This window comes from Urocampus carinirostris, chromosome 1 (assembly GCF_059441175.1).
Source record: "Urocampus carinirostris isolate Australia breed hairy pipefish chromosome 1, RoL_Ucar_1.0, whole genome shotgun sequence".
NCBI classification, from domain to species: domain Eukaryota; kingdom Metazoa; phylum Chordata; class Actinopteri; order Syngnathiformes; family Syngnathidae; genus Urocampus; species Urocampus carinirostris.
In genome coordinates, this window is record NC_142349.1 from 40,302,641 (window position 1) to 40,328,112 (window position 25,472).

Genomic DNA, 25,472 nt, shown 5'->3' on the forward strand with positions numbered 1-25,472 from the left:
GCTCTTCTCTTCATCGTGCAGCTTTCTCCTGCAGAATTCGAACATGACAAACCTAACTCCGGGAAGGGAGGGGACGGAATTGCAATGTCACTATTGAGGAGGGGGTGTGGCGTTGACAAGCGTTCATTCACCAAAACAAAACCAACCCAGCCCAGATCAATTTAACTCAAGTGATAGAACTGCATCAGACAGACGTGCCGTGGAGCAGGTTGATTCGACTGGACCTCCTCCAAATTTAAGCCCTTTGTGTTGTCGTGAGGGATAATCTAGTCCCTTAGTGGGGTTCTTCACGTCCGGAACTAGCTGGGACAACGTCAATGAGCAAATTTTGTTTGGATGCTCGCTGTGGCCTGGACATCCCCGAGATGAGGATGCAGTAACCAGGGTGAGATCGAATTTCTTTTCACTCTTTATGAATTCAAAATGGAGTGAATGGATTTTGCAATGATCCAGGATTACTTTGTGGTTGTCGACCGATTAGATTAGCTGCGCATCTTCTTAGCAACCGTGATGGATAAAGCAGTCGCGATGATGCTTCGCCACAGGACAGCACAATAGAGATAGACGACACAAACAAGGTTATGTCCCTTTAAGAACACATATTTGGCAATTGATTTTACACAATTGAAACCAGGAAAAGACTGTGTAACTTTTTTGCTTATAATCCTATTCTATAAATCCAATGTCAGAGTGGATAGCATTATTTAATCTATCATGTCACGTTTGTATGCGCGTACGTGCGTACGAACGTATGATAAAGGTGGGGTGCATCGTTAGAGATATCCATAAGAAAGTTAAATGTTAAATATGTCATTCATTAAGTATGTGTCAACAATACCCAACTGTGTTCTAAGAGCATCTATGCTTTATTTTCCACTGCGCTTATCTGCTTATATCTTATAAAGCTGTTCGGGGTGAAACACATTACGTAGGAGGAATGTAGGTGGACGAGTGCTGGAGAGTGGGGTCATGCTCGTCCCCGCGGGTTTTTCTGTTTCTATTTTTTTTGTTTAGCATGAAAATGGTGACTGTTACAAAAGGCCTGTCACAATGCAGTCCAAACGCCAACCCAAACCCCAGGAAAGATGGGGGAAAAAGTGTTTATTTAAACCTTGTCTAATAAGTACCTGTACTTACACGTGCATGTATGAGCTAACTGAGGCTGCAATGATGACACAAGCCAGGAGATGGTGGCAGAGAGTAAAGCAGATCCAAATTCCGCTAATTTCCTTTAAATAATGACAACCTTTTGTTTGCCTTGTCTCTTTTAAACGATCTCCAAGATGGATTGAACTATTTTACTCTTTCTACTTATTACACCATTTAGCTGTATCGATACCACGCATATGTTAGTACATTTATGTCAAAGTCAAGGCCTGCGGGCCACATCCAGCCCCCAAAAAGATTTTCTCCGCCCCCTGAGATGACCTTGATTCATTATTGTATCAGACATCAGGATGTGTTGCGTATTTGTTTTCACTGTTTGTTACTTCTCCTTGCACTTTATTTTATTATAGTTTAGTGAAATAAAATTGCTTTTACTTTTTTAAAGTGATTTTAGCCCACTTTTTCTAAAATATAAATATTGATAGTTGTAATACCAACTACTTTCATTTAATCTTCATATAATGGACATTTTTACATCACGCGCATGTGTCTTTAGTGGCCGTTGAAAATGAAAACATTTCTGATGGAGCCATAACAAAATATTGGAAAGTATTTGTTAGCTTTTCAGTAGGTTCATTTAGGTTTACTATAACTAGACTATACGCGTCATTGTAAATATTTTCAACATTCGATTACCTGGGCACTCTCTTGTTAGCTTAATCTTTGTATTTTGTCCGGACCAATAGCGTAACGTTTACCACAAGTTTTATTGAAAGAAAGAGGAAGGGCTGCGCCCACGATCTGGTGTTTGCTGGACGCGGGAAGCAAGCCGCTCTCGCACTCGGTTTGTGATCCGAACACGGAAGTGGATCTTCCGTAACGAGCGAGGGCAGTGTCAGGGACGGAAAAACTGGTCAGTAGCTGGGACTGTGAGAGCAAAGCGTGGTCGGGGTCGGAAACGAGTCGTAAGCCAGGACGGGAGGGTAGACAAAGTCAGGATCAAAATTGGGTCGTAAGCCGGGACGGGAGAGCAGACGTGGTTGGGATCAAAACAGGTCGTAGCCGGAGACAATTGGGAGCAAAAACGGTACAGGGGGGAGTCAGGGTCGAAAAAGGCTTGCCTCGTATAAACAGATGTTTGCCGACGGACTGACAACAGGGGATTGACAGGACTGGGTTTAAATAGGGACAGGGAGCAATCAGTGCCCGCAGTGGTTGCCGCCAAATGAGTGAACACAGGTGGTTCACATCAGTAATCATGACATATTTGGCCCCTCCATCAGTTCGCCTTTGACACTTCTGTATTAAGTTAAATGTAAAAATACCCAAGGCACTCAGGATAATACAAAAAGAAGTACAGTAGTCAGTTTGGTTTGAAATAAACATTTAGAAGAAGTGCTTTAATCAGAGGAACGTTGCCTAAACAAATGAGCAAAGCTAAATTGTCAAACCTGCATCTGTCATTTTCTGTCATACAAACTCATGTCTGGGATACTGGTTATAGGTGCCCCACCCTTGCTTTGAGTCCAATTCTCCACCTTCTACAAATTGTTGTTCTTAAAATAAATAATTGAGTACAGTCTCGGGTAAATCTTAGTTACATTTGGTCATTTTAGGTAAATCACCACTTTGAATTGGATTTCAAATCCCAGCAAGTAACCATTGTATCGGGCGGCAGTAGCTCAGGAGGTAGAGTGCTCGTCTTGGGATAAAGGGATCCCGTTCGAATCCTGGCTCGTCTGTGTTACATGTCGAAGTGTCCTTGGGTAAGACACTGAACCCCTAATACCCCCAATAAGCAGGTTAGCGCCTTACATGGCTGCAAGGCCGCTATTGGGAAATGTGAAGCACATTGTAAAGCGCTTTGGGAAGTCATTGACTTGAAAAGCGCTACATAAAAGCAGATCATTTCATTTCATTGTCTTTTTATGTGTGTGAAAAACATGAGCATCAGCATCAACAAGGATTGAAGGCAGTATGATCCACGTTTGAATGTCAAGTCTTAAGGTATATTGTCCTTCTACACATTTCTCTTTGTTTGAATAATATATGCAAGGCAAAAAAAATCCCTAGATAATATTTAGGGAGAAAAGTAAAGCGCTCACTCTCTCAAAGTCAAAAAACACAAGTCTTAGGTAGCTTTGGAATCCATGTTCTGTCTGATGCAACTAGCTAGCATTAAGCTAACCTTGAAGCCTTTGTCCATTCAGAGTTTTGGTTTAAGTGTGCAAGCTTCCTTTTGTCATGTCCTGCACGGTTGTCACCGGCGCCCAGCTGGCCCCGCCCCTTGACACAGGCTGAGACGCATTGGACTGATTGCTTTTGGAGTACTTAAACGCTCCTTTTGGGACTGCCCGTTGCCAGACCATTCCTTTACCTTGTTGAAGACCTGTTCATGCCTGTTTGATCTGAGTAATGCCTAGTTTGTCATTTTGATTGCATTTAAACCTGTTTTGTTTTGTTTTTGGTCCGTTTGTGTGTTGGACAACTTTTATTTCCTAATTAAATTGACAGATCGTCTATGCATATGAGTTCCGACTTTCTGCTTCCCGGTCCGTTTCGTGACACCTTTGCAACCAACACAATCTTAAATTTTAATGATCATTACCCAGACAAACATGTACAATTGTGTGACAACTCATGCATCTGTTGGTTCGTAAAAAGAGTCACAACATCCTACTAATTTCTACTGAAAGCCAATTCACTGAAACAATATTAGCAGCTCCTTTTTCTTAGGCTTCGGTAAAGAGTTTTCCTCAGGGACATTCCCAAAACAGTCATACATATTGGTTCATTAAAATGTTTATGTCCTGTGACAGAACGCAAACCAGAACCCCTTTCTTACTTGGTCAACATAGACAATCAGCTCTGATTGCCAAGGAAAACAAAGTATGGTTGAAAAAACACACACAAACATGCAAGCACACCATACACACTTTTTGATGGATGCTCTGAAATGGTTGCTGTCAACTCAAGTCAGAATGGCACTACTTGTTTCGCTAAAGTCAAGTGTACAGAATTGTCAGACACATGGGCTCATATATCTGCCACACATAAACACGCATGCACACACTGTAGTCACTGTGCAATCATGCTTGTTCACTTAACATTCATTAGCCGGTGGAGCAGCCAACGGCCGGTTGTCACTGTAACAAATGTGCACAAAGATCACTGCTAATTGCTTGTGATGCTTGCCCACATGCATTTGTGTGCTTGTATGTGTGTATAGTCAATTGTCCGCTAAAGATATGCACTTTGTCTGTTTAGAGAACAACAACAGAAGGCGTTTCAAACAGGAAGTAAAGTTAGTCAGCACTCGGAAAGTGGCAAGAAGGAAGAAACTTTGTTGCCTATGCCAAACACAGTTCACCTGTACAAAACATACACTAAATGGAACCTGGTAAAAAAAAACATATTTATTCGTCTATAATCAAATACGCCAGCGACTTGTCTGCCTTGTCGTGCTATCTTGTGCTTATTTATATCTTTCAGGACAAATTTCTGTTTTCTTCATCCTCCAACATTTGTCTCTGGTATTGTGACTAAAAATAGTGTGTTAATAAGATAACATCGAAAGCCCTTTCATGTGTCATCTATACCACTGGTGCTCTAGTGGTTAGAATTTGGCATCCTCACCACTGTGTGTCGGGTTTGATTACCGTTGTGTCCAGTGTTTTGCGATTGTGGTCAGCGATATTTTTGAACAGATGAATCATTGCACAAATACAGCAAAACCTCATGTATACAGTAATGCACACCCAAGTTTTGAGTTCCTTTTTAGGATCAAATAATGCACGTTATACACGAAGGAATACGGAATATGTTGAAAACATTCCAAAGTTTAAGAAATATGCGTTTTTATATATGACTCGAAAAATACTCCTTTTTTTTATAAATCGTAATATACTCTAAATCAAAGGATTAATGACAACTTGGCCACAGAATGGCAGTATAATTCAGCCAGGTAAATTTGCCAAAATACTGTAGGTCTTTAGCAACTTACAGACGTAAGCAATAATGATAGATGGATTGATGGATGGATAGATAGATGGATAGATGGATGGACGGACGGACGGATGGACAGGTCTGGCACTGTTCACCTGCTTTATTGTTTTTCTAATGCATGTCTCGACGCCAGAGCCCAAATCATACAATTCACCTCATAAACAGTCCCTCAGGGGAGAAATTCACGTTGTGACTAACGTGTTTAATATTTGCACATATACTGTTTGAATACTTATTTCAATCAAGAAATCAACAAAAAGAGAAAGAGTGCAAGAGTGCAAGAGGTTCACCCAGACAAGTACATTCTGTTTCTGCCTTTAATGACGATCCTGTAAGTTAACTGTGCAAATCCATTTGTCCCACTTCCTTCCATTAACATCCATTTGTACCACAAAGACTTCATTGAGAGGACAAAAAGTGTGTGCGTGTTTGATCAAGCGGCTGAGGACCGGTTCATGTTTGAGTGGTATGGAAAAACAAACATGCACAGAGACAAAATAAGTGTGAGTAGACAACAGTGCAAGATGGATTACTGTGCTGTGTTGCATTCGATGGAAGCTGTGTTTTCTGTATCCACCTTGCTATCGTGAAATCGAATTAAGTGTACACGGTTCATACATAAGGGAATTTAATTTTGTTGTTTCAAACATTTCAGAAAGAATGCCTTGATTTTTAAGATTTTGAAATTAAAATCACTTTCATAAACCCAAGATACAAATGTCCTACAAATACAATTACCAATCGCAGAATAAAAGATCTCAAATCCAATTGATCCCATTGTTGCTAAAAAATAAAAATGAGGTGAGTTGGCCAGTCTAATTCCTTGCCAATACACATTTGCCACGATCCTTAATGAATGTTTTCATGGTATTGACTCTGACACGCTTGTGTCTTTGCAACAGGCTGTGAGCCACATGCTGGGCGGTGATGAGCAGTCCCAGCAGCAGCAGGGGAGGAAGCCAACATGCTGAGACACCCCAATCTCGGCACACGCCCGGACCCAAGCTACAGGTTCAACGTTCCCTCTCACGTGACACCATCACTATCCACTTCTCTGCTCTGGGCAAAGAGGAGGACGATGAGGAAGGGGAGTTTTATGGAGTAGCTGTCGGAAAGAAACTTGGCCCTGATGGCGCAGGACGTCTTGAGGCCATTAGGTCAACAGAAGAACACATTTTTGAACCTGGGAGCACGACAGGCATTACATCTACGGCAATGACAATTAATCCAAATCCTCAGCTCAGTTTCACGTCTCCCACCAGCGCCTCCTGGCCTCCAGAATGTCCCCTAGGAAGTATCCCACCCACAAGCTCCAGTTCCTCCTCACCTTGCAAGTCTGCTGGGCCTTCGTCCTCTCTGCCTCTCATCAGCCTTGTAAGGTCCTTGTCCAATGACGTCGAGACCCGTGAACCCGCCCCACCTCCGGCTAACGTTGCACCGTTGCATACCCGTCACAGACAATTAATGAAATCTTTTGTTAAGTCCATTTCCACTGACTCATCCAAGAACGAGCAACAGGATGTCCTTCATCATGCCCTACACCAGCAGCCAGTGCGACCATCTCAGCGACCTCCTCCGCGCAACATGCAACTCTTTAAACAGTTCTCACAACCTCGTCTGTCCTCCACGCCTGTTGTCACAAGTCAGGTAGGCAGAGACTCCAAAACAGCTCCTTCATCCCCAACCATGTCGCCGGATGGAAGGTCCTTTTTCAAGGTTCAAGAAGTCGAAGCCAAGATAGAAGACACAAGGCGACGTCTCTCAGAGGTGATGTCCGACCCCCTGCATCTTTTTAGCAAGATCATCGGTGAAGAAATGGGCACAGCTGGAGTAGGGAGTGCCCCCCATCAAACCAGGTTGCTGTCATCTAGTGCGTCGGAGCTAAGTGGCATGACGACAGTCAACGGACTCACTGAAATTTACGACTACAGCATTAAGGAGGAGGAGGGAATCGAAGGGGAAGAAGACGAACAAACACTTACTGGCGGAGGTCCTGATTCAGTATTTTTCTCCTTTTCCTCCATGACACCAGCACCAGCTCTCAGCCAGACCTCCGCATCCACCCTGGTCATGTCTCCGTCGCTTAATTTTGGACGCTGCTCCATGTCGGCTCTAGTTGCTCGTCAGGAAGATGAGGATTTTTGCGAACTTTACAGCGAAGACTTTGATTTGTGTACGGACACGGACACCCCGGAGGGGGACCATCCTGGATCCCGTGGCCTCCACACTGGGAGCACTGGATTGTGTAGTGAAATGGACAATGAAGAAGAAGAGGAAGTGGAGTCTGTGCCTTGGTGTGGCCTGATCTGCCTGACACAGTTGGTGTACGGGTACTTAGTCCTCCCACTTCCGCCGTATATTTGCATGTTGGTTCATGGGATGTTTGCAGGCTTCACATTGGCCATTCTGATCCTTTGGCTGTCAGCCCCACGGTGCTCTCACCTGAGAACAGGCAAGCAGAGATGCAGGATAGAACATTGGAATGTGGCTCAGTTTGATATCAAGGAACCAGGGATAGTCAAGGTGAGACAAAACTCATGTGGATATTTAACCTGAGGTCCATGTTTTCAATAGTCAGCCAGTAACCTTAAATTCAAAATAATTTCTAAGCTATATCGTGAACACATTACTCTCAAGCTTTGGAATTTATCTCTTCAAGTACAATTTTTATGCAACATCTACTGGGACCGATATGCCCCCCCTCCGGAGCTGTCAATTTAGCAGTTAGTGATTTTGTACATTTTCTCCAGTGTGCTGATTCCTTACAATTGGCGAGACAGCCATTGAGATGTGCATTGTATAAAGCAAATATATACAACACATACACGGCATAGTAAAAACCGCAAGTCCAAGCAACGAGTGTGAAAGACTTGAAGTTGTAAAAAAAGCTATTTTAAATTTGTATGAATTAGGTTGGTAGAGTTTTGGGTTGTACACTGTAGACATTTGATCAACTACCTGTCCCACTGCAGTTTAATGGATGACTTTGAGACTGATCAAGATAGAGGGACGCCTTTCGTCACCTTGCAAAAGTAGCTGTATTGAGGCTTCTCTGGTAAATCTCAGCAACCACGATTAGGTCATTTAACAAATTGGATTTCTTCCCCTGCTACATCTCAGGGCTGGATGAATGAAATCCACTGCTACGACCCAGAGATGTACCACGCCACCCTGACGCACTCAGTGTACGTCCGCCTCGAAGGTTCGGTACTGCGATTGTCTAAACCAAACCGAAACATCTCCCGCCGTGCCACACACAACGAGCCTAAATCCGATGTCACCTTCATCAGCCAGAAGATCTATGACCTGACTGACAGCAAGGTACACTAGCCATCATTTGGTCAGCTATTTTTGTGCATATGCAGGCCCATTTATACTCCTGCGTTGGCTCCTATGTCACCCTCTGACAATGGCCACATGATATTCGCTGGAGGTTACGGAAACACTGACCCCATCTCAAAAATAAATAAGCACTTGCGTGTCAGAAAATGTTCACAGCAGGCAAAGTACTGCCATCGTATTGCCCATGAATGGTCCGTTTACACAAATGCGGTCGTGAGGTTTTTTTAAACTAGTTTACCATAAATCAATTAAACTAAGGGTTATCATAAAATTCACACAATCATTTTATTTATTCAGGTGGTTAGATTAAATTAATTTCAGTTTGTGGCTGAAATGTTCAGCAAAGTCCGTTCCCAACGTCAACTTCCTTATTAGTCCCGCAATAAAGCAATCTGGTCATCTAGGTGGAGTTCAAAAAGTCCCTTTTTTACTCTTTGGTGACTGAAAATTAAAAGGATGATGTCCGCATTGGGCTACACGATGCAACACAGTCACTACTGTGGAGTAGTGTCCATGACCAGAGGTAGAGACCATGCCCAACTTGGACCAAAACTGGAGCACATTTGCAATTGCATGACGGGGTCACCGGCAGGAGCATGATAGGCAATCACGTATGCGTCGCTCCCTTGGCAGGTCCAAAGCCTCCTTCGTAAGTATAAATTGGCCTTTAGTGTAATGGTTTGGATATGTACTAGCTAAACCTGGGTGGAATAAATAATACGTTCTCCTTAAGAACCTGTGTACTACTCTAAAATAGGCAATATGATCATTTTATTAATGTTATTAAATATGTCCTCTCTAAAGATCTACCTGATGCCTCAAAGTCTTGCAAGAAAAAGGGTTTGGAACAAGAAATACCCCGTTTGCATTGAGTTGGCCAGGCAAGATGACTTCATGTCCAAGGCCCATGAGGTGAAGCCTGAAGAGGACAAAGGGAAAGCCGAGCAAGTAGTTGAAAACGCTAAAGGGTCCTCAGATGAGCAAAGGAAGCCCACGCCTGGAGGAGGGAGTCTGACAATCTACCTGTTTGGGAGGACGGGTCGAGAAAAAGAAGAGTGGTACCGGAGATTTCTGCTTGCATCAAAAATGAAGTCTAACGGCCAAGGTGCCAGTCTTCCCAAGAGTGGTTAGTATGCAACGCCGAAATACACAGATGCACACATACACCAGGAATGGACATATTGGCCTTTTTACAAAGACAGATTCCAAGTCTCAAATTCTGAGGTTTACGGACATGCAATTGCTTTTTTGATTCATTTGAAATATCCGGGCAGTGTACAGACAATCCAACTGAATCTTAGAAATTAACTCAGCAAACTGAGCCAAGTCTTGTCAGTGCCATCTTAGAACTATGGAGACCAGTTTATCAATGTGAAACTGATGACATCAACTCCGAGCTGAAATCCCTTGTGTTGAAAAGTCTTCAGATGGAAACATAAAAAACTCATGTTGAGCAACCAAACATTCACCGTAAATTTGGTCGCATTTGCTGTTAAATTGGTAGCAGTGTTGAGCGCTGATAGAGCGGTCAAAATATTAAAATACAAGTTTCAGAATGCTCTTAACACTATATGTTCACGTGCACAAAATTTGAATATTTTTGTGAAAATATTCAACGGAACTTAATAAAGTATGTGAAGTAAAAAGAAAATACTTTATTTTAGCCTTGCAGCCTTCTCACATCCACAGCCACCAGTCTGCTGGTGGCCAGGACACTGAGAGTGGGATAATCAGCAGAGGAAGCCTGGACGAGTTATCCCATCCACAGCTTCGTCCTAGAGAAAGCTCATGTGCTTCCTCCAATGGCAGTGGCGCAGGTGAGAGGCAAAAGATGCTCTTGGACTACAACCTGTACATGGCCAAGTATGTCCACCCTAAGCCTGCGCCTGCAAGTCCAACCCCCATAGAAAGCGCAGAGCACAGCCCTGAGGGAAGCCCTCAAGCTACCAAAAAGGTAAGGACATTGAGACACCATGGGAATATATCTCAAACAAGGCTCACTGAAGCACTTATTGTTCCCGGTTTAAAGTTTGTAAATTAGTTCCACAATTTTTTGTCATCACAACGTGACAACACCATTATGGACAGCAGTGAACCATAATTAACAGTGGGTGAGGCCAGTAAACAGCCACCAGTCTTTTTTGATTGCAGATAAATATCGCCATCTTGTCTTTGTCAAAAGGGATACGATAAAATGCCAAGTCGGGCTTAAAACCTCACCAGTTTGCACAGCCCACCGCACAGTAATAAACCACCATCGTTTTGGTTATATTCTTCTATTGTCTTTATTGATATTTGTTTCAACACAAATGCTCATTTAAGTGCTATCCACTAGGGTGCCTCTTGCTGTCCGTTATGGCTCTCATTGTGCCAGGCAACGTGACGTAGTGCGCAAAGGGTCAATACTGTGCAAATGAAGACAGGTGGTTTATTTTTTAATCAAAATGGTGCATGTGACGTGCAGCTTTCTAACATCTAAATGAATACCGTTATATTGCATTTAATGACTTAAATTACTTTCTTCCTGACATTTATATTGTCAATATTATGTCATATATTTCACTTTGATTTTTTTCAGAAGATTGGTTTCATAGAAATAAATTCCACGCATACTGAGACTCTTCAAATACATAAATGTAGGGATGTGCAAGTACCAACACCAGATATCAAAATTATAAATGTAGTCCTTGAGTTGCCCTGCAACTGTCAGGCAACTTGCCCGCGGAGTCCCTAGCACGAGCTTGAAGACAGCTGGGATGTGCTCCAGCATCTCCGCGTCTCTGGCAAATGAAAGAATTTCATTTAGTTCATGCAATTTAAGGCAACAAATTATCTATCCACCCATTCATGCATTATCTTCCACTCATCCGGGGTCGGGTTGGAGGGGAAGCAGCCTCAGCAGGGAAGCTCAGGCCTCCCTGTTCCCAGCCACTTCGTCCAGCTCATCCAACTGGATCCCGAGGCGTTTCGCGGCCAGCCTTGAGACTCTCCAGCGTGTTCTGTGTCATCCCCGGGGCATCCTGCTGGTGGGACATGCTTAGGACACCTCCCGAAGGAGACGTCCAAGAGGTATCCTTATCAGATCCCCGAGCCACATCAGTTGGCTCCCCTCAACGCGGAAGAGAAGTGGGCTCTACACAAATGCCCTCCCGGATAACCGAGCTCCTCCCCTTAACTCTAAGGGAGAGCCCAGCCACCCTTTAAAGATAACTAACATTCAGCTGCTTGTATCCGGGATCTCTCATTATGTTTGGATTTATTGACACTTCCACAAACCTATGATGGATTTGTATCTCCGGTAAGGTAAAGATTCTATGGACTCGTAGTTTCAGTTATGACGAAGCAAGAGTTGAGTACCAGTCTAAGAATAAGTGGTAACATGTATCCCTACTAGGGATGGGCGATACTGGGATTTTTTTTATATCGATCCAAGTAAATACACCGATCCAATACCAATACGTTTTTTTGCAAATCTCATGGTCATTGAATAATTTAATCCCTCCCCTGTTAAAATAGTTTATAATTACAATAAAAACAGCATGAAAATGTTCTATTTTTTATCAACTAACGACAATGCAAACTTTAACAGTTTAAAAATTTAAATACATCGAAGACAACAAATGTTTCAAAACAAAAGTCAAGACAGTCAAATAAAAAAGCAGCAATGTAACCAAAATACAAAAACTATAACAAAGTAAAAAAGACTACTAGTTCTAAATCACCCTATTTTCCTGAATATAAGGCAAACAACACGAAATTTGCCAGATAAGAAATTGAAAGTGTGCCTTACAATCCAGTGCGCCTTTATAGAGACAGAAATATGGTGAATATATTCAGAAATGCATAATTGTAACGAAATGCTTCTACATACGGTATTCATTTTAGAATGAATGAAATCGTCTTAGTTGTGAAACCCAATTCCCTTAAATTGATGTTCTATGAAATTCGTTTTTCATCTTTTCATTTCATGCGCCTTATAGTTGTTTGAAAGAAAAATCTTTCCCCAGGGGGTATTTTTCGAGGTGTGTCTTATAATCAGGCTTAAAGTCCGGAAAATACGGTACCTTTTATCGCACGATATTTTCATAATAAAATCACAAGTGCAAATAAAGTGTTACCACAATTGGATTGAATTTGAAATTTATGAATTATGTTTAATCTTTTGACACACTAACAACATTATAATAGTGATAGTTAAAATGGAAAGACAGTATCGATTTTAAGACTATAGTATCGATTTGATCCAAGTTCTCCATCAGTATCAATAATGTTGATATTTGGATCGATCGCCCACCCGAATCCCTTCCAAAAAGGCTTCTTGGGCTAATGTATGCTTCTTATGTGCGTGTGCGTTTCTGTGTGTTCCCCTCAGATGGCCACAAGTTCAGACGAGCTAGCTGAACCAGATACCTGGATCAACGCTTTTCTGGGAAGAATATTCTGGGACTTCCTAAGAGAGAAGTACTGGGCTAACATCGTCTCCAAAAAGATTCAAATGAAGCTTAGTAAGATTCGGGTGTGTGATATTCTCAATTTATTTCATATCAATTTCAACTCTGTCCTTCTCCTTTGTGTGGTTCAAAGAGTCAAATTTGAGCGCATAATTACAGTGATTTTATCAACTGTAATTATGTAACTGTAATTTTATGTAACTGTAATTAATTATCAACTGATTTTAGCGATCAGTTGATAGCCACTCTATCAACTGATTGCTAAAATCTCATTAGGAATGCTGTTGTGCAGCCCAGGAAGGGTTTTGATTGAGTCATTTTCCTGATTGCCCTATTGGGACTAATCATCACGTTGAAGACCCCTGCATTTCACAATACAGTGACGTCTAGTGGTCCCTTTAATTAAGTTTTTGAAGATATATTTTAAATGAAATATGGTTGCCTAGCTGATCACAACAACCACAAAAATGTTCAACTAAAGGAAAACGTTAACTGAGTTGTTGTGCTGCCAACTCATGGGTTCCTCCCTGAAGTCACTTAAGAATCGTTTTTGTTTTTTTTTTCAATTTAAAGATCTTTTAACCTTGTTTCAGTTACCCTATGTAATGAATGAGCTCACATTGACGGAACTCGACATGGGCTTCTCCATTCCCAGGATTCTTGGTGCTTCGAAACCCACTGTGGACCACCGAGGTACAAATGGATGCTAATTTAGATATAATTCTGCCCTGGTCTTTCTTCTACTTCTATAATATTTTGGTGTTCCTCCCATTCTTTTGGTCCTCTTTTCAACATTAAAACATTTCCCTTCTTTCTCTATCTTTTACGAGTTTGGTGAATGTAGGAAATTACGATTACCCCTGTCCTTAAGTCCAAAATAGCCCTGTATTTTGAAATTTTAAATAATAGCAAGCAGTCAATTATTATGTTCTTCATCCCTCATGAGTAGATACGTTCTTGTTGCAATTGGGAAGCCTTACAGTTAGAAAGCTGGGACACATGGAGCATCCAGCAGGGGGTTAACATTTCTGATTGAAAAAGGAAGTTCACCCGGCGAGGAAGCCCAGCTGCCTGGGGCCTGACCTTTTTATGCTGTACAGTATAAAGGCCTTTCTGGCAGACATACAGAGGATGAAATGGCATGGGACGAACAACAACGATGGAATCACTATGACAACCTTTGTGATATATGTCAAACAATTTTCACTTGTTTTGCTGTCCCTTCAGGGTTGTGGTTTGATCTGGAAGTCTCCTACATAGGCTCCTTCATTATGACTCTGGAGACCAAAATGAACCTAACGCGCCTGGGAAAGGAGGGTGAGAGTCTTGGTGAACATAGCAAGGAGTGGTAAGCCTTTTTTCCCGTTTGCATTTTGAGAGCAATCGTTGAAAGGCCATCAGGGAAAAGCCAATTGTCTGAAGTTGTTAGCAGTCATGTCACAGCTGATATCACTTCATCTCTTCCTTTATATCAGGCACCACCAAACTACAGCCCATGGTCCATATCAGAACCGCTAACAGTCAAGTCAATCTGGCTCGCAAAACAATACTGATACAAGCATAGGAAATAAAACAACTCTCGACTAGTCAAACAATGACCTGCAATCTTTAATATGCCCACTGGATGTCGCCAAAACAGTCAATTTCTGCAGCAATGCTGACAGCACTCCTGCCCCCATCTTTCTCAGATAATATTTGGATGTGAAGCTGTGCACGTTCACTCAGCTTCTTTGGACATCCAACACAAGCACCGTTGTTTTTTTTTTTGGTTTTTTTTTTTCAAATGCTGGAGGATCTTAACCACTGTACTGCACTGCAGCTTAACTTTAAGGTGTTGGCCATCATCTTGTAGCCTTGGACAGCCTTATGTTGTGCCACAGTTCATTTTCTACGGTCCCCAGAGAGTTCCTTGCCATGGTGTGCCTTATTGGGAGTTTCAGTGACCAATATGACAGAGTGTACTTCAAATTGAACGCACCCGCTCCCTATCCATACCTGAGACCTAGTAAGAGTAACAGGTCACATGGTATTTTGGAGGCCTTTGGAGTGTACTTACTTTTATTGCCAGGGGTTTAGATATTTATGGCTATATTTTGAGTTTTTTTTAAAGTTACTCTGCTATATAAGCTTTACATAGACTTCTTTCATTGTGTCAAAGCACTGTTTCTTCAGTGTTGTTTTGTTTAACATTATAATGAAATCTCTGCAGAAATGTGAGGGGTGTGCTCACTTTTGTGACATACTGTAATTCACAAGGTATATATGTTCACAGTTTCGTGCAATAGTGTATATTTTCAGTTTCGTGTAATACAATTTTATTTTACAGTTTTATTTAGCAGCAGCAAACAAAAAAAGAAAGACAATTCATAAGATATAGTAAGTTTTCACAGTTTTGCGCGCTTGTTTGGGGTGGTGATGGTGCTCATGACTAACATTTAGATAGTCGGCTACATATTTCTGTAAATGCTTTTTCATATCAATTTGTCAACATATTCAATTTTATGCTAAAGAACACATCTGAAATTGCCCTACTGCATTGAGTTTTACAATGAAACTGATCAAATTTGGTGCTTAAAAATGGAGATATTACTTTGCTATACCTCTTTTTTAAAGCTTTTATTTCTAAATGAATATATTTTTTGTATATTTTGTGTGTTTCAAAACCAATTAGATGAAATAGTCATTTTATAAACAAATAGACGATAAAACACAGGTGCAGGTAAATGCAAACGTAAAATTGATGGCCTATCTCACGTACTTTTCTCATGTACAGCATTGTCGACATATCGGATGTAAGAAACTATCGGCATATGCAAAACATGAAATACATCAATCAGCTATTTTTTTTAACAAACGAATACGGCCCATGACTTAAAACGTTTGCTTCCAATTAACTTTAATTTAATTAAGTTTTTGAGCACACTTAATAATTTGGATCACTCAATATCTAGTGAGTTTGACAGGTCACTTAACAACAGTGGGCCTTGAGGGAGGTTCATTGTCTGCCATAGGGGTTGTTGGTTGACAAGGAGGAGAAACACGCAAAATAGGCAAATGTATATGTCACAAACCATTATTCATTTCTGAATCTCTGCTCTGTGTGTTCTTTGATTGCATTAATCTTGGTATACGGCAGTAGTCTTTACGCAATCTGCTAATTTTACCAGGACCACAGCCAGGGCCTCTTTATTTCTGCTACTTGTCTGGCGGCTATGATTTTTGGACTGTGTGCTTCAATGAAGGATTTTTGCAACCGGGAGATGGAATAAGAGCTTGCTCTGTCCACTCCACGCATCGGCCCGGTATTGCAATACCTCCGGGAACGGTGCATTCGCACTGATTGCTTCTTGGCTCTGTGGCTAGGACCTTGACTCAGCCTCTTGGCTGAGAGCAAGTGTCTCGGCCCCTTGGCTTCGTAGCGTATTATGATTTGACCGATAACGGACAATAGATGATTGATAAAGAATATAGAACAATAAACCTTACAAAATCCCACTTGTCTTGTTCTGGCAAAACATTTTTTTGGTTGCCACAGGTCAAGGCCACGCACATATTGCCTTGCAGACAGTGACGAGGAGTCGTCCAGTGCTGGTTCCTCAGATGAGGAGGATCCGCCAGAACTTTTCAGTGACAAAGCTGTTCTCCCCGGAACCGAAGGGTAAGCAAGTGCTCTACGTGACAATTAGAAAAAAAAATAGGGAAAAAAAAAGATTACTGTTGAAACTGGTTCTAAACTGCAGTTTACTGACGAATCATTGCTTATTAGTAACAGTGCATGCCGTCATTAATACATAATCAACATGAGTCATTGTTTCCCTCCTTTCTCCCTATGCTTCTAATATTTTCTCTCATCTTCCTTTGCAAATGCAGCTACGTAGGAGGCCACAGGCCCAGTAAGATCATGCGCATTGTGGATAAGATCGCCAAGTCAAAGTACTTCCAGAAGGCAACAGAGACCGAATTTATCAAAAAGAAGATGGAGGAAGTGGCAAACACACCACTGCTGCTCACTGTAGAAGTTCAGGAGTGTCGAGGGACTCTAGCAGTCAACATACCACCGCCTCCTACGGATAGAATATGGTAAATTCATTGTTTGGAAGTTTTAGAAATTTTAGTCTTGATTAAAAATCTGTGCCCTCTCCTGGAAAAGTTCAAACTTAAAGGCATTTGAAGCTATTCCCAAATTCTTAAACATGCAAAATGAGAGGAAATATGGCATGTTTTTCATAAAAACTCTATAGATTAGTTTGGTGTGATTAAATTAGTTTCCGAGATAACACATTTTGAAGACAGAATTTCTTTTCTCTGTCATCCTGAGCTGTCAAGTAATCGGAGGAACACCAGCACCCTAGCAAGTCGGTGGCCAAATTGTTTTATGTGTTAATTAGTCGAAGAGGTTAGGAGTGTTTAAGTAAAGTTTTGATGAAGAGAAGAGAAGGCCCTGGCGTTGTGTAAAGGTATGACAAAGGGCAAGCAGCCAAAAAGGGATAACTGGCAAAAAACACACACAGAGCCGACAACAAGGGTCTAACCTGGACTGATTAACAAAAGGCGGCAGCAGCCTCAGCAGAAAAAAAGCGAGGCTAGCCGACACTCACTGATTAGCTAGGCTAACCGAGACAAAGAAAAGCGTTAAGGGCTACAGCAATAAACTGGGAATAAACCAAGGGACACAGATAAAACTCGCACTAACGCTAGGCTAGCTGGCCAAAAAATACATGGTGAGCAACCGAGTGCCCACTAGGAGCATCTAAAACAGGAAAACCCACGGCAAACGGAAAGCTAGCCGAACAAATCTATACCAACCAGGACATGCAACGACACAACCAAAAGCTACAACCACGTAAAATGTGCCAAAAGGAAACAAAGGGTGCACGCTGCAATGCAGCAGTTAAACTTACGCGACAGCTTTTTTGGAGGTCGAAGCACACAATTGAAAACAAAACAAAGCAAAAAAAAATTAAAGTATTCCACAAAAGTGAGTACAGACGCTCTCCTACCTACAAACATTCGACTTACGCAAAACGGTAGATACGATCATTTTTTTCCGGATGTCGAAAAATAGACATTGCTGTAGATTAGATTTTGTATTGTGTGCACCCTTTTCCGAGTAGAGGACAGTACAGTAGTGCTTCTTTCAGCAGTGTGACGCTGTGAGAGGTCCCCCGGATCTACACCGAAGAAGAAATCCGGCTTCTGCTTCCTGGTTCATGTGTAATCATAACAACATGTACTGAATCGCTGGCGCGCTAAGTACTTCGACCTTTATATTGTTTAACATATTGTGCATCCATTCAACATGGTTGGTGTAAAGTGTAAGAAAGAGGTTAACCGTTTCTTTTGAAACAAAAGTGGAATGAGAAAGCTTGATGCGTTTGAGAAAATGGTCTGAACGCTTTTTTTCGGCCACTTTTTACCACGGAGGAGGATCTCTTAAAGCGCATGTCCCAAAGTTAAGTATTTTTATAGAGCATATTATTTTATGAAAGGTTTATTTTTTAGTAGAAGACAACACAGGTTACTTATACAAGCCTTAAACATACTTATAGAAACCATAAACATACAAAATATAGCACTGAAGCAACTTACAAACAAGTTCAACTCATGATCGTCCGGAACCTAACTCGTTCGTAGGAGGGGCAACGTCTGTACACCCCTCACATTTCTGCAGAGATTTCATCATAATGTTTAATTGAACAACACTGAGGGACATCACTTTGTCACAATGAAAAGTAGTCTGTGTAAAGCTTACATAGCGGTGTAAATTTAATTTTCCCTCAAAAAACTCAAAATATAGCCTCGCAAATTGCCACTGGAATGCACTTCCACTCCTCCATGACAACATGACTGAGCTTTGGGATATTCAAGACCTTGTGCTTCTCCATTTTCCGCTTCAGAATGCCCCAAAAGATGTTCTATTGGATTTAGATCTGGAGACATGCTTGCGCTATCAAACCTCTTTACCCTTAGCCCCTTTAGAAAAGCCTTGGTCATCCCAGAGGTGTGTTTGGGGTCATTGTCATTCTGAAAACGTTTCGGGTGAAAGGTAATCATTCTCTGCTCCAGTATTTTACTGTGCATGTTGGCTTTTGTGTTTCATATAATGAAATGCAACGCCCCAATTCCAGTTGCACTCATGCAGCCCCATACCATGACATTCCCAACACCATGCTTGACTTTAGGTACGACACAAACATGTTTGTACTCACACTTGGTTGCCGCCACATATCCTTTACAACATCTGAGCCGAATACATTAATCTTTGTCTTATCAGACCAGCGTATATCTTTTCATCAAGTCGTGGCCTTTGCTTACATATTTCTTTTCAATGTGTCAAAGCAATGTTTTTTCAGAGATGTTCTATTAAAATTGTTTAAAAAAATCTCTTCAGAAATAGAAGTGGTGTGCTCAACATGTGACATACTGTACAAGATCCTCAGCGATAGGGTAAATTAAGTTGAAATGTTATGTCCTGCACGGTTGTCATGGCACCCAGCTGGCCCCGCCCCTTCACACCAGCTGAGACGCATTGGACTGATTGCTCTTGGAGTACTTAAGCGCTCCTTTTGGAACTGCCCGCTGCCAGATCATTGTTTAACCCTCGTTTAAACACTGTTCATGCCTGGTTGATCTGAGTAATGTCTAGTTTGTTTTTTGATTGCCTTTGAACCTGTTTTGTTTTGTTTTTGTGTCGTTTGTGTTTTGGGCAACTTTTCTTTCCTAATTAAAGTGACAAATCGTCTACGCATATGAGTTCCGACTTCCTGCTTCCCGGTCCGTTTTGTGACAGAATGATCTGGCCATGAGATGTGAACTCAGCGAACAATCCCAACACAATTTGGGGAAAGCTGGAGGACGCCGTTTGGCGATCACCCCGTGAGGTCGCCGCCCTTCAGTTGCAGGCTGAGCAAGCTCAACGCATGCAACGCCAGATGGAGCAATTAGCTCAGCGGACTGAGTCCCTGTCGCGTCTGCTGAATGAGCTCCTATTGGCAATGGCCCCGTCTTCCGCGGCTCCTTCTCTAGCCGCGACGTCACCTTCCCTTCCCACCCGAACCACGGCTCCGCGCGTCGTGGCCTTGCTGTGCCTCGAATGGGGTTCCCGGGAGGATTTGGCGCCGAGCTGTCCGTGGTTCCTGTCGGCCGACCTCCCATACCCATCTGTCGGTCTGACTCCCCTACTTGCCTGTTTGATTCCCCTGCTTGCCTGTCTGACTCCCCTGCTTACCTGTCTGACTCCCCTGCTTGCCTGTCTGACTCCCCTGCTTGCCTGTCTGACTCCTCCGCTTGCCTGTCTGACTCCCCTGCTTGCCTGTCTGACTCCCCTGCTTGCCTGTCTGACCCCCCTGCTTGTCTTTCTGACTCTCTTGCTTGCCAGTCTGACTCCCCTGCTCGCCAGTCCGACTCCCCTGCTCGCCAGTCCGACTGCCCTGATCGCCAGTCCGACCCCGCCGATCGCCAGTCCAACTCCGCCGATCGCCAGTCCGACTCGTCAGCTCACCGCTCAGATTCGTCCGCCTTCCGCCCCTGCCTCTCAACGTTCCTGCGTTTTCGGAAGAGGGAGTGGGGTTGCCCTCATCGAGAGCGTCGACCCATTCTGGGGGGCGAGGTATTTGTTTCCTTTTGGGACCTCAGGAGCTCTCCCTTGAAGGGGGGGTTCTGTCATGTCCTGCACGGTTGTCATGGCGCCCAGCTGGCCCCGCCCCTTGACACCGGCTGAGACGCATTGGACTGATTGCTCTTGGAGTACTTAAGCGCTCCTTTTGGAACTGCCCGCTGCCAGATCATTGTTTAACCCTTGTTGAAACCCTGTTCATGCCCGTTTGACCTGAGTAATGCCTAGTTTATAATTTTGATTGCCTTTGAACCTGTTTTGTTTTGTTTTTGGTCCGTTTGTGTGTTGGACAACTTTTCTTTCTTAATTAAAGTGACAGATCGTCTACGCATATGAGTTCCGACTTCCTGCTTCCCGGTCCGTTTCGTGAAATGAAATTTCTCGAAGCAGAAATGAGCAGTATGTAATCGCTGACTACAATTACTGTATCAAAGCTCACATGATTTCTTGTGTTAATTGGATTCGCCATTTTAAAAGTGTTGTTTTCATTCAATGAGATCTGAACTCTGCAGCAAATAAGCCTTATGGGTCAACTTTGAGACTAAATTTCTTGAGTCCCCTGGCGAGTTCAACATTTTACCACAATTGTGGGAAATACTACACATCTGTGCCTAATTGAACAAGGAATACCTTTAACAATATTCAGTGCTTATAAGACAATAAAAAATACCATGTTTAGATAATGTTGATTAAATGTCTTCTCATTTTGGATATTCAGGTACGGCTTCCGTAGTCCTCCTCACCTGGAGCTTAAAGCACGGCCCAAGCTTGGTGAAAGGGAGGTCACTCTAGTCCATGTGACAGAGTGGATCGAGAAGAAACTAGACCAGGAGTTCCAGGTAAACTGAAAGGATTAACCCTATTTGCTTTCCATATTCACTTCTGATGCAGTTGTAGTCCGGTTGAAAGAAACTTTGAGAAAAGACCCTGTTGAATTTTTTTTTTATAATCTAAAAGTAATGATTTGGAAAATGACAGTTAGAAAACTGTTTTGCTGCTTCCCATGTAGATGACAGTAAAACATATTCATTGCTGCTTCCCAAGTACGTACCCCTTTATTCATAATAAAAAGCCGAACACTAACAATTGCAGAAGATAAAAAAAAATCAAGAATGTTCATGTTCAATTATATTTTTAACAGTAGCTTAAGATGACTTAAGTTTAAACAAGAGCATCCAATGAGACTAATGGCATGACACATTTGTATTGATTTGGTTATTACCCCAATGCCTGTAACTTTGTCCTTCCAACAGAAAATATTTGTCATGCCAAACATGGATGATTTGTGGCTACCCATCATGCACTCTGCCATGGACACGCGTTCAAATGCCAGCTTGTTTACAGAGTCAAACGATGCCTTAAGAGGCCCGGAATCTGAAGACTCTGAGGTCTCATACATGTGAAGAGGACGCCGGACTGCTGTTTTTCGCTATGGCAATATGGCATTTCACCATTTTGTGTTCCTATGGCTAAAAATGGACATTCTGTCACCATATGTGGCCAAATCCCAAAGACTGGTTGTGTTTAGGCTGGTAAACAAACCTTAAAAAGAGTGAAAATTAAGAACCATCATTCTATGATGTACAGGTCCACTAAACTTGTGTTTGCAAAAGGTTTGTCAACGATGAACAAAGTAAACACTCCTGTCTGTATATGTTCACACATTTGCCTAGGAGAAAACATCTGTCATCAATGTTGCCATGCTTGTTAAAGTCATGTGCAAACAGATTAATGGCGTGGTCCAAACTGAGAACTTTAAACTGAAACCTAATTACAATGAAGATGTGTCTAGCTTTCATGAGTATGGTTTTAAGTTTGCCAGATACACAGTATGAGAACATTCCCCCTTTAAAAAAAGAGATCTCGATGAAGATACTTGATTACAGGTAAGAGCCAAAAACATTTTATTCATAAAGATGCTAAACTAAGGTAACTCATAACGGGAAGCTAGTCAGCAGCTACCCAACCAGAAATGTTTCACAAATATTTTAAGCCTTTTTTGTCACTATTCAAAACATGCTGTCCATTCTGTGCTGTGCGCCAAAATAACCATTTATCACTTGCCAATGTTTAGTCGCTTGACATACTTTCTACAAGTGTTGGTTAAATGTGAGGCAGAAAGTGCCTTTTTAAAAAGCAAACATTCCACCACAGTGAACATGTATTGCAGCCATGCTTTAAAAAAGTGCCATGATTGTTGTACATAATTGTATTTGCACTGTAAACAGAATATTAAAGATCACTGTTGTTTTCAGTGATGTTGGAATGTTATTGTTTATGTCATTGTGCGTCAATGAAATAAAAAAATGAATAACGCTTACATTTCTTTACAGATCATACAGCATGCAGTTATTTGTGTACAATACTTTTTAATTTAAATTACATAGTTTACAAAAAAATTATGTTGTTTCAGAATAAATACGTTTTTTGGGGCAGCACAGGAGTTGAGTGGTTGGCATAGTTCTGAGGTCATGGGTTAGAATCCAGCTACCAGCCTTCCTGTGCAGAGTTTGCATGTTCTCCTGGTGCTTGCACAGTTTTCCTCCCACATTAAAACACATGGCACGTGAATTGGCCAGTCCAAATTTTTCTTAGCTGTAAATGAGCAAGTGAGTTGTCTCTGTGTGGTGAGACTGGCTGGCAACCAGTTCTGGGTGTCTCCTTCCCTTGGCCCAAAGATAGCGGGATGGGCTCCGGCACCATCACGACCCTACTGAAGATAACCGGTGCAGATAATGGATGGATATGTATTTTCCGATACAATTTCGGGGGCAGATAGTGTTTATATATATATATTATATACTGTATAAGAAATAGTTATCTGCCAGAGACTGCTACCAAAGTTATGCATCAGCATGTTTAACAAGACTTGAATAGACTTGACCTATGCCGTGTCTCAGGTGATGTACATATAGAATATATATAAAATTATTCATTTGATTTATATTATTTGGAAATCAAATGTATTATCTCAAACTTTTATAATTTTACATTTAATTTGCGCTCATATATATTGAAATATTTGCATCTCAAATTTTTGGAAAGAGTTTTAAGTCAATCAACACGAGGACTTTCGGGTATTTCCAGTCAAGTAAACCTCTACCAATTAAAAAATTTCACTAATACGTGCCACGCTTTAAAGATGAAACTTGGGAGCATAATGGAGAAACCACACTTATGACAGAATAAGATTTTCTTACATGGTTTAATATTTCAAATGCTTGACCACAAACACTGCAAAACAAGACAACAGTGCATTATGTTGAACTTTGTTACTCAAGGAATTTCGAGGGAAATTAGTTTTATTAAAGAGTAGTCAAGTCATTTTTATTTGTATAGGCCTTAATCACAAAGACTCAAAGGGCTGAGTACACGCTCTTCCACGTCAGATGGACCCAGTAACTCCTTGTGCCTGAGAGAGAAGATATGGAGAAGGTTACACCAAAATATATTAGTTTTCTCCCTTAAACCGATAATCATGATTCTGCGTGACTTACATTTATCCTCGATCGACCATTTCAGATGGCTGCTGCAAGAGAAAATTAAAATGATAGGATGATTAACAACATACAACAACAAGCCCGTTAACCGCATAAGACGTTGGATCAGATTTTAGGGTTAACTTCATTGGACATCAGAAGTCTAACGCATTAGAGTCATCATGTAACTCAAAAGCAAAAATATCGCGTGGTCATACTTACATTTACTCCCACATGCGCTTGCCATGTGCAAGGCCGCGTGGCTGCAACATGACGGATTTCACCGTCGTTAAGACTTCACCTGCAACACAATTAAATAAGATTGAGAAATAAAAATCACGCTTGTAACAAGCGCTATTTTTTTTCACCACCAAGGAAATGATTTACCGTAACATTTGGCAATCGACACGGCCTACTTGTCGTCCATACACAATGAGACTACCCCATTTAATAATAAGAAAAGGAACGGCAAAGTTAAGCATCAACTGTCATTGAAACAAAACAATAAAACTAAAAACACAAAGCTTGTAGCCATTGCGGACACGTTTCCGAGCAGAAGCGGTCGAACCAGCAAGACCATGTCTCTCTCCCAACTGTGTGCCAACCGCGGAGTCTCCTGAGTTCCAGTAAGTGATAAGTCGTTTGCGAACGTAACGGATCTATGAGCCCCTCTCGAAAGTGAGAGACGGGAGCCGTCCCTCTTTGAGACTCCTTTGTGATCTTGAGATTTGTCAATATGCATTTCATCTTCCATTGGATTCCATGTTGTCGACTTTAGATTTGTTGAGTACTAAATATAATAGGTTAAAATACATTTTTATTTCATTTTTTTTGTAGATCTGTAAATATTTTAATGGATGTTTCCTGTGTTTTTCAGCGATGATGTGTTTCTCGATTGGCTTTTTTTTCTAAACATAAACATTTTGAGTTAATTCTAGTCTTTCATAGTTTACTTGTTGTTGCACTAATAAGTCAATATTTTAAATGGCATATTGTTGTGTTTTTCTCCAGATTCTTAGTTGTTTGACTCTAAAGTTGCTTTGTATAAAATTGTTTAAATGAGTTAAAAGTTTACGTTAACGTGAAAAAAATTAATCCCATTACCGCTTTGTGCATAAGTTACTATTTTTGGCAATACTGTATAGTCAAATCGAGTCATGTTAATTTATATAGCCCTTAATCACAAAGAGCCTCAAACGGCCGCACAGACCACAGATTATCGCAAACAACGCTAATATTACACCATCCCCTGATCTAAAACCTACAAGAGGGCCAGAAAAAAACTCAACAACCTCAACATGAGGAAAATTAAGAAACCTTGAGAAGGGACCACACCTGAGGACCCCTCAAAAAACATCTATTGTTCTTTTTTTGTCGCATTTTTCTTTTTAGAAAATAGAATAGAATAGAATAGAATTTATTGGCACGATAAACTACCACAGTTAAAATAATAAGTAAGGGTAATAGTAAAAG

General features: G+C 41.5%; 1 protein-coding gene, 1 long non-coding RNA gene and 1 pseudogene across 2 annotated transcripts; 2 read left to right on the plus strand and 1 right to left on the minus strand.

Moving 5' to 3' along the window:
* Positions 1-6: 6 nt before the first annotated feature.
* tex2 (testis expressed 2) lies at positions 7-22,840 on the plus strand. Its single transcript, XM_088338871.1, has 12 exons — positions 7-385; positions 6,015-7,635; positions 8,233-8,433; positions 9,259-9,580; positions 10,119-10,408; positions 12,827-12,970; positions 13,499-13,598; positions 14,133-14,253; positions 16,441-16,563; positions 16,776-16,985; positions 21,239-21,359; positions 21,774-22,840. Exons 2-12 carry the CDS (start codon positions 6,040-6,042, stop codon positions 21,921-21,923), a joined length of 3,378 nt encoding a protein of 1,125 aa, XP_088194997.1. The 5' UTR covers positions 7-385; positions 6,015-6,039; the 3' UTR covers positions 21,924-22,840.
* Positions 16,101-16,241, plus strand: LOC148374624 (U2 spliceosomal RNA; annotated as a pseudogene).
* Positions 22,841-23,706: 866 nt separating the features above from the next.
* On the minus strand, positions 23,707-24,613 carry LOC148374625 (uncharacterized). Its single transcript, XR_015850799.1, has 4 exons — positions 24,387-24,613; positions 24,222-24,300; positions 24,018-24,049; positions 23,707-23,932 (listed from the first exon to the last, which is right to left on the minus strand). It is a non-coding gene; the product is annotated as an uncharacterized LOC148374625 (long non-coding RNA).
* Between the last annotated feature and the right edge of the window lie 859 nt (positions 24,614-25,472).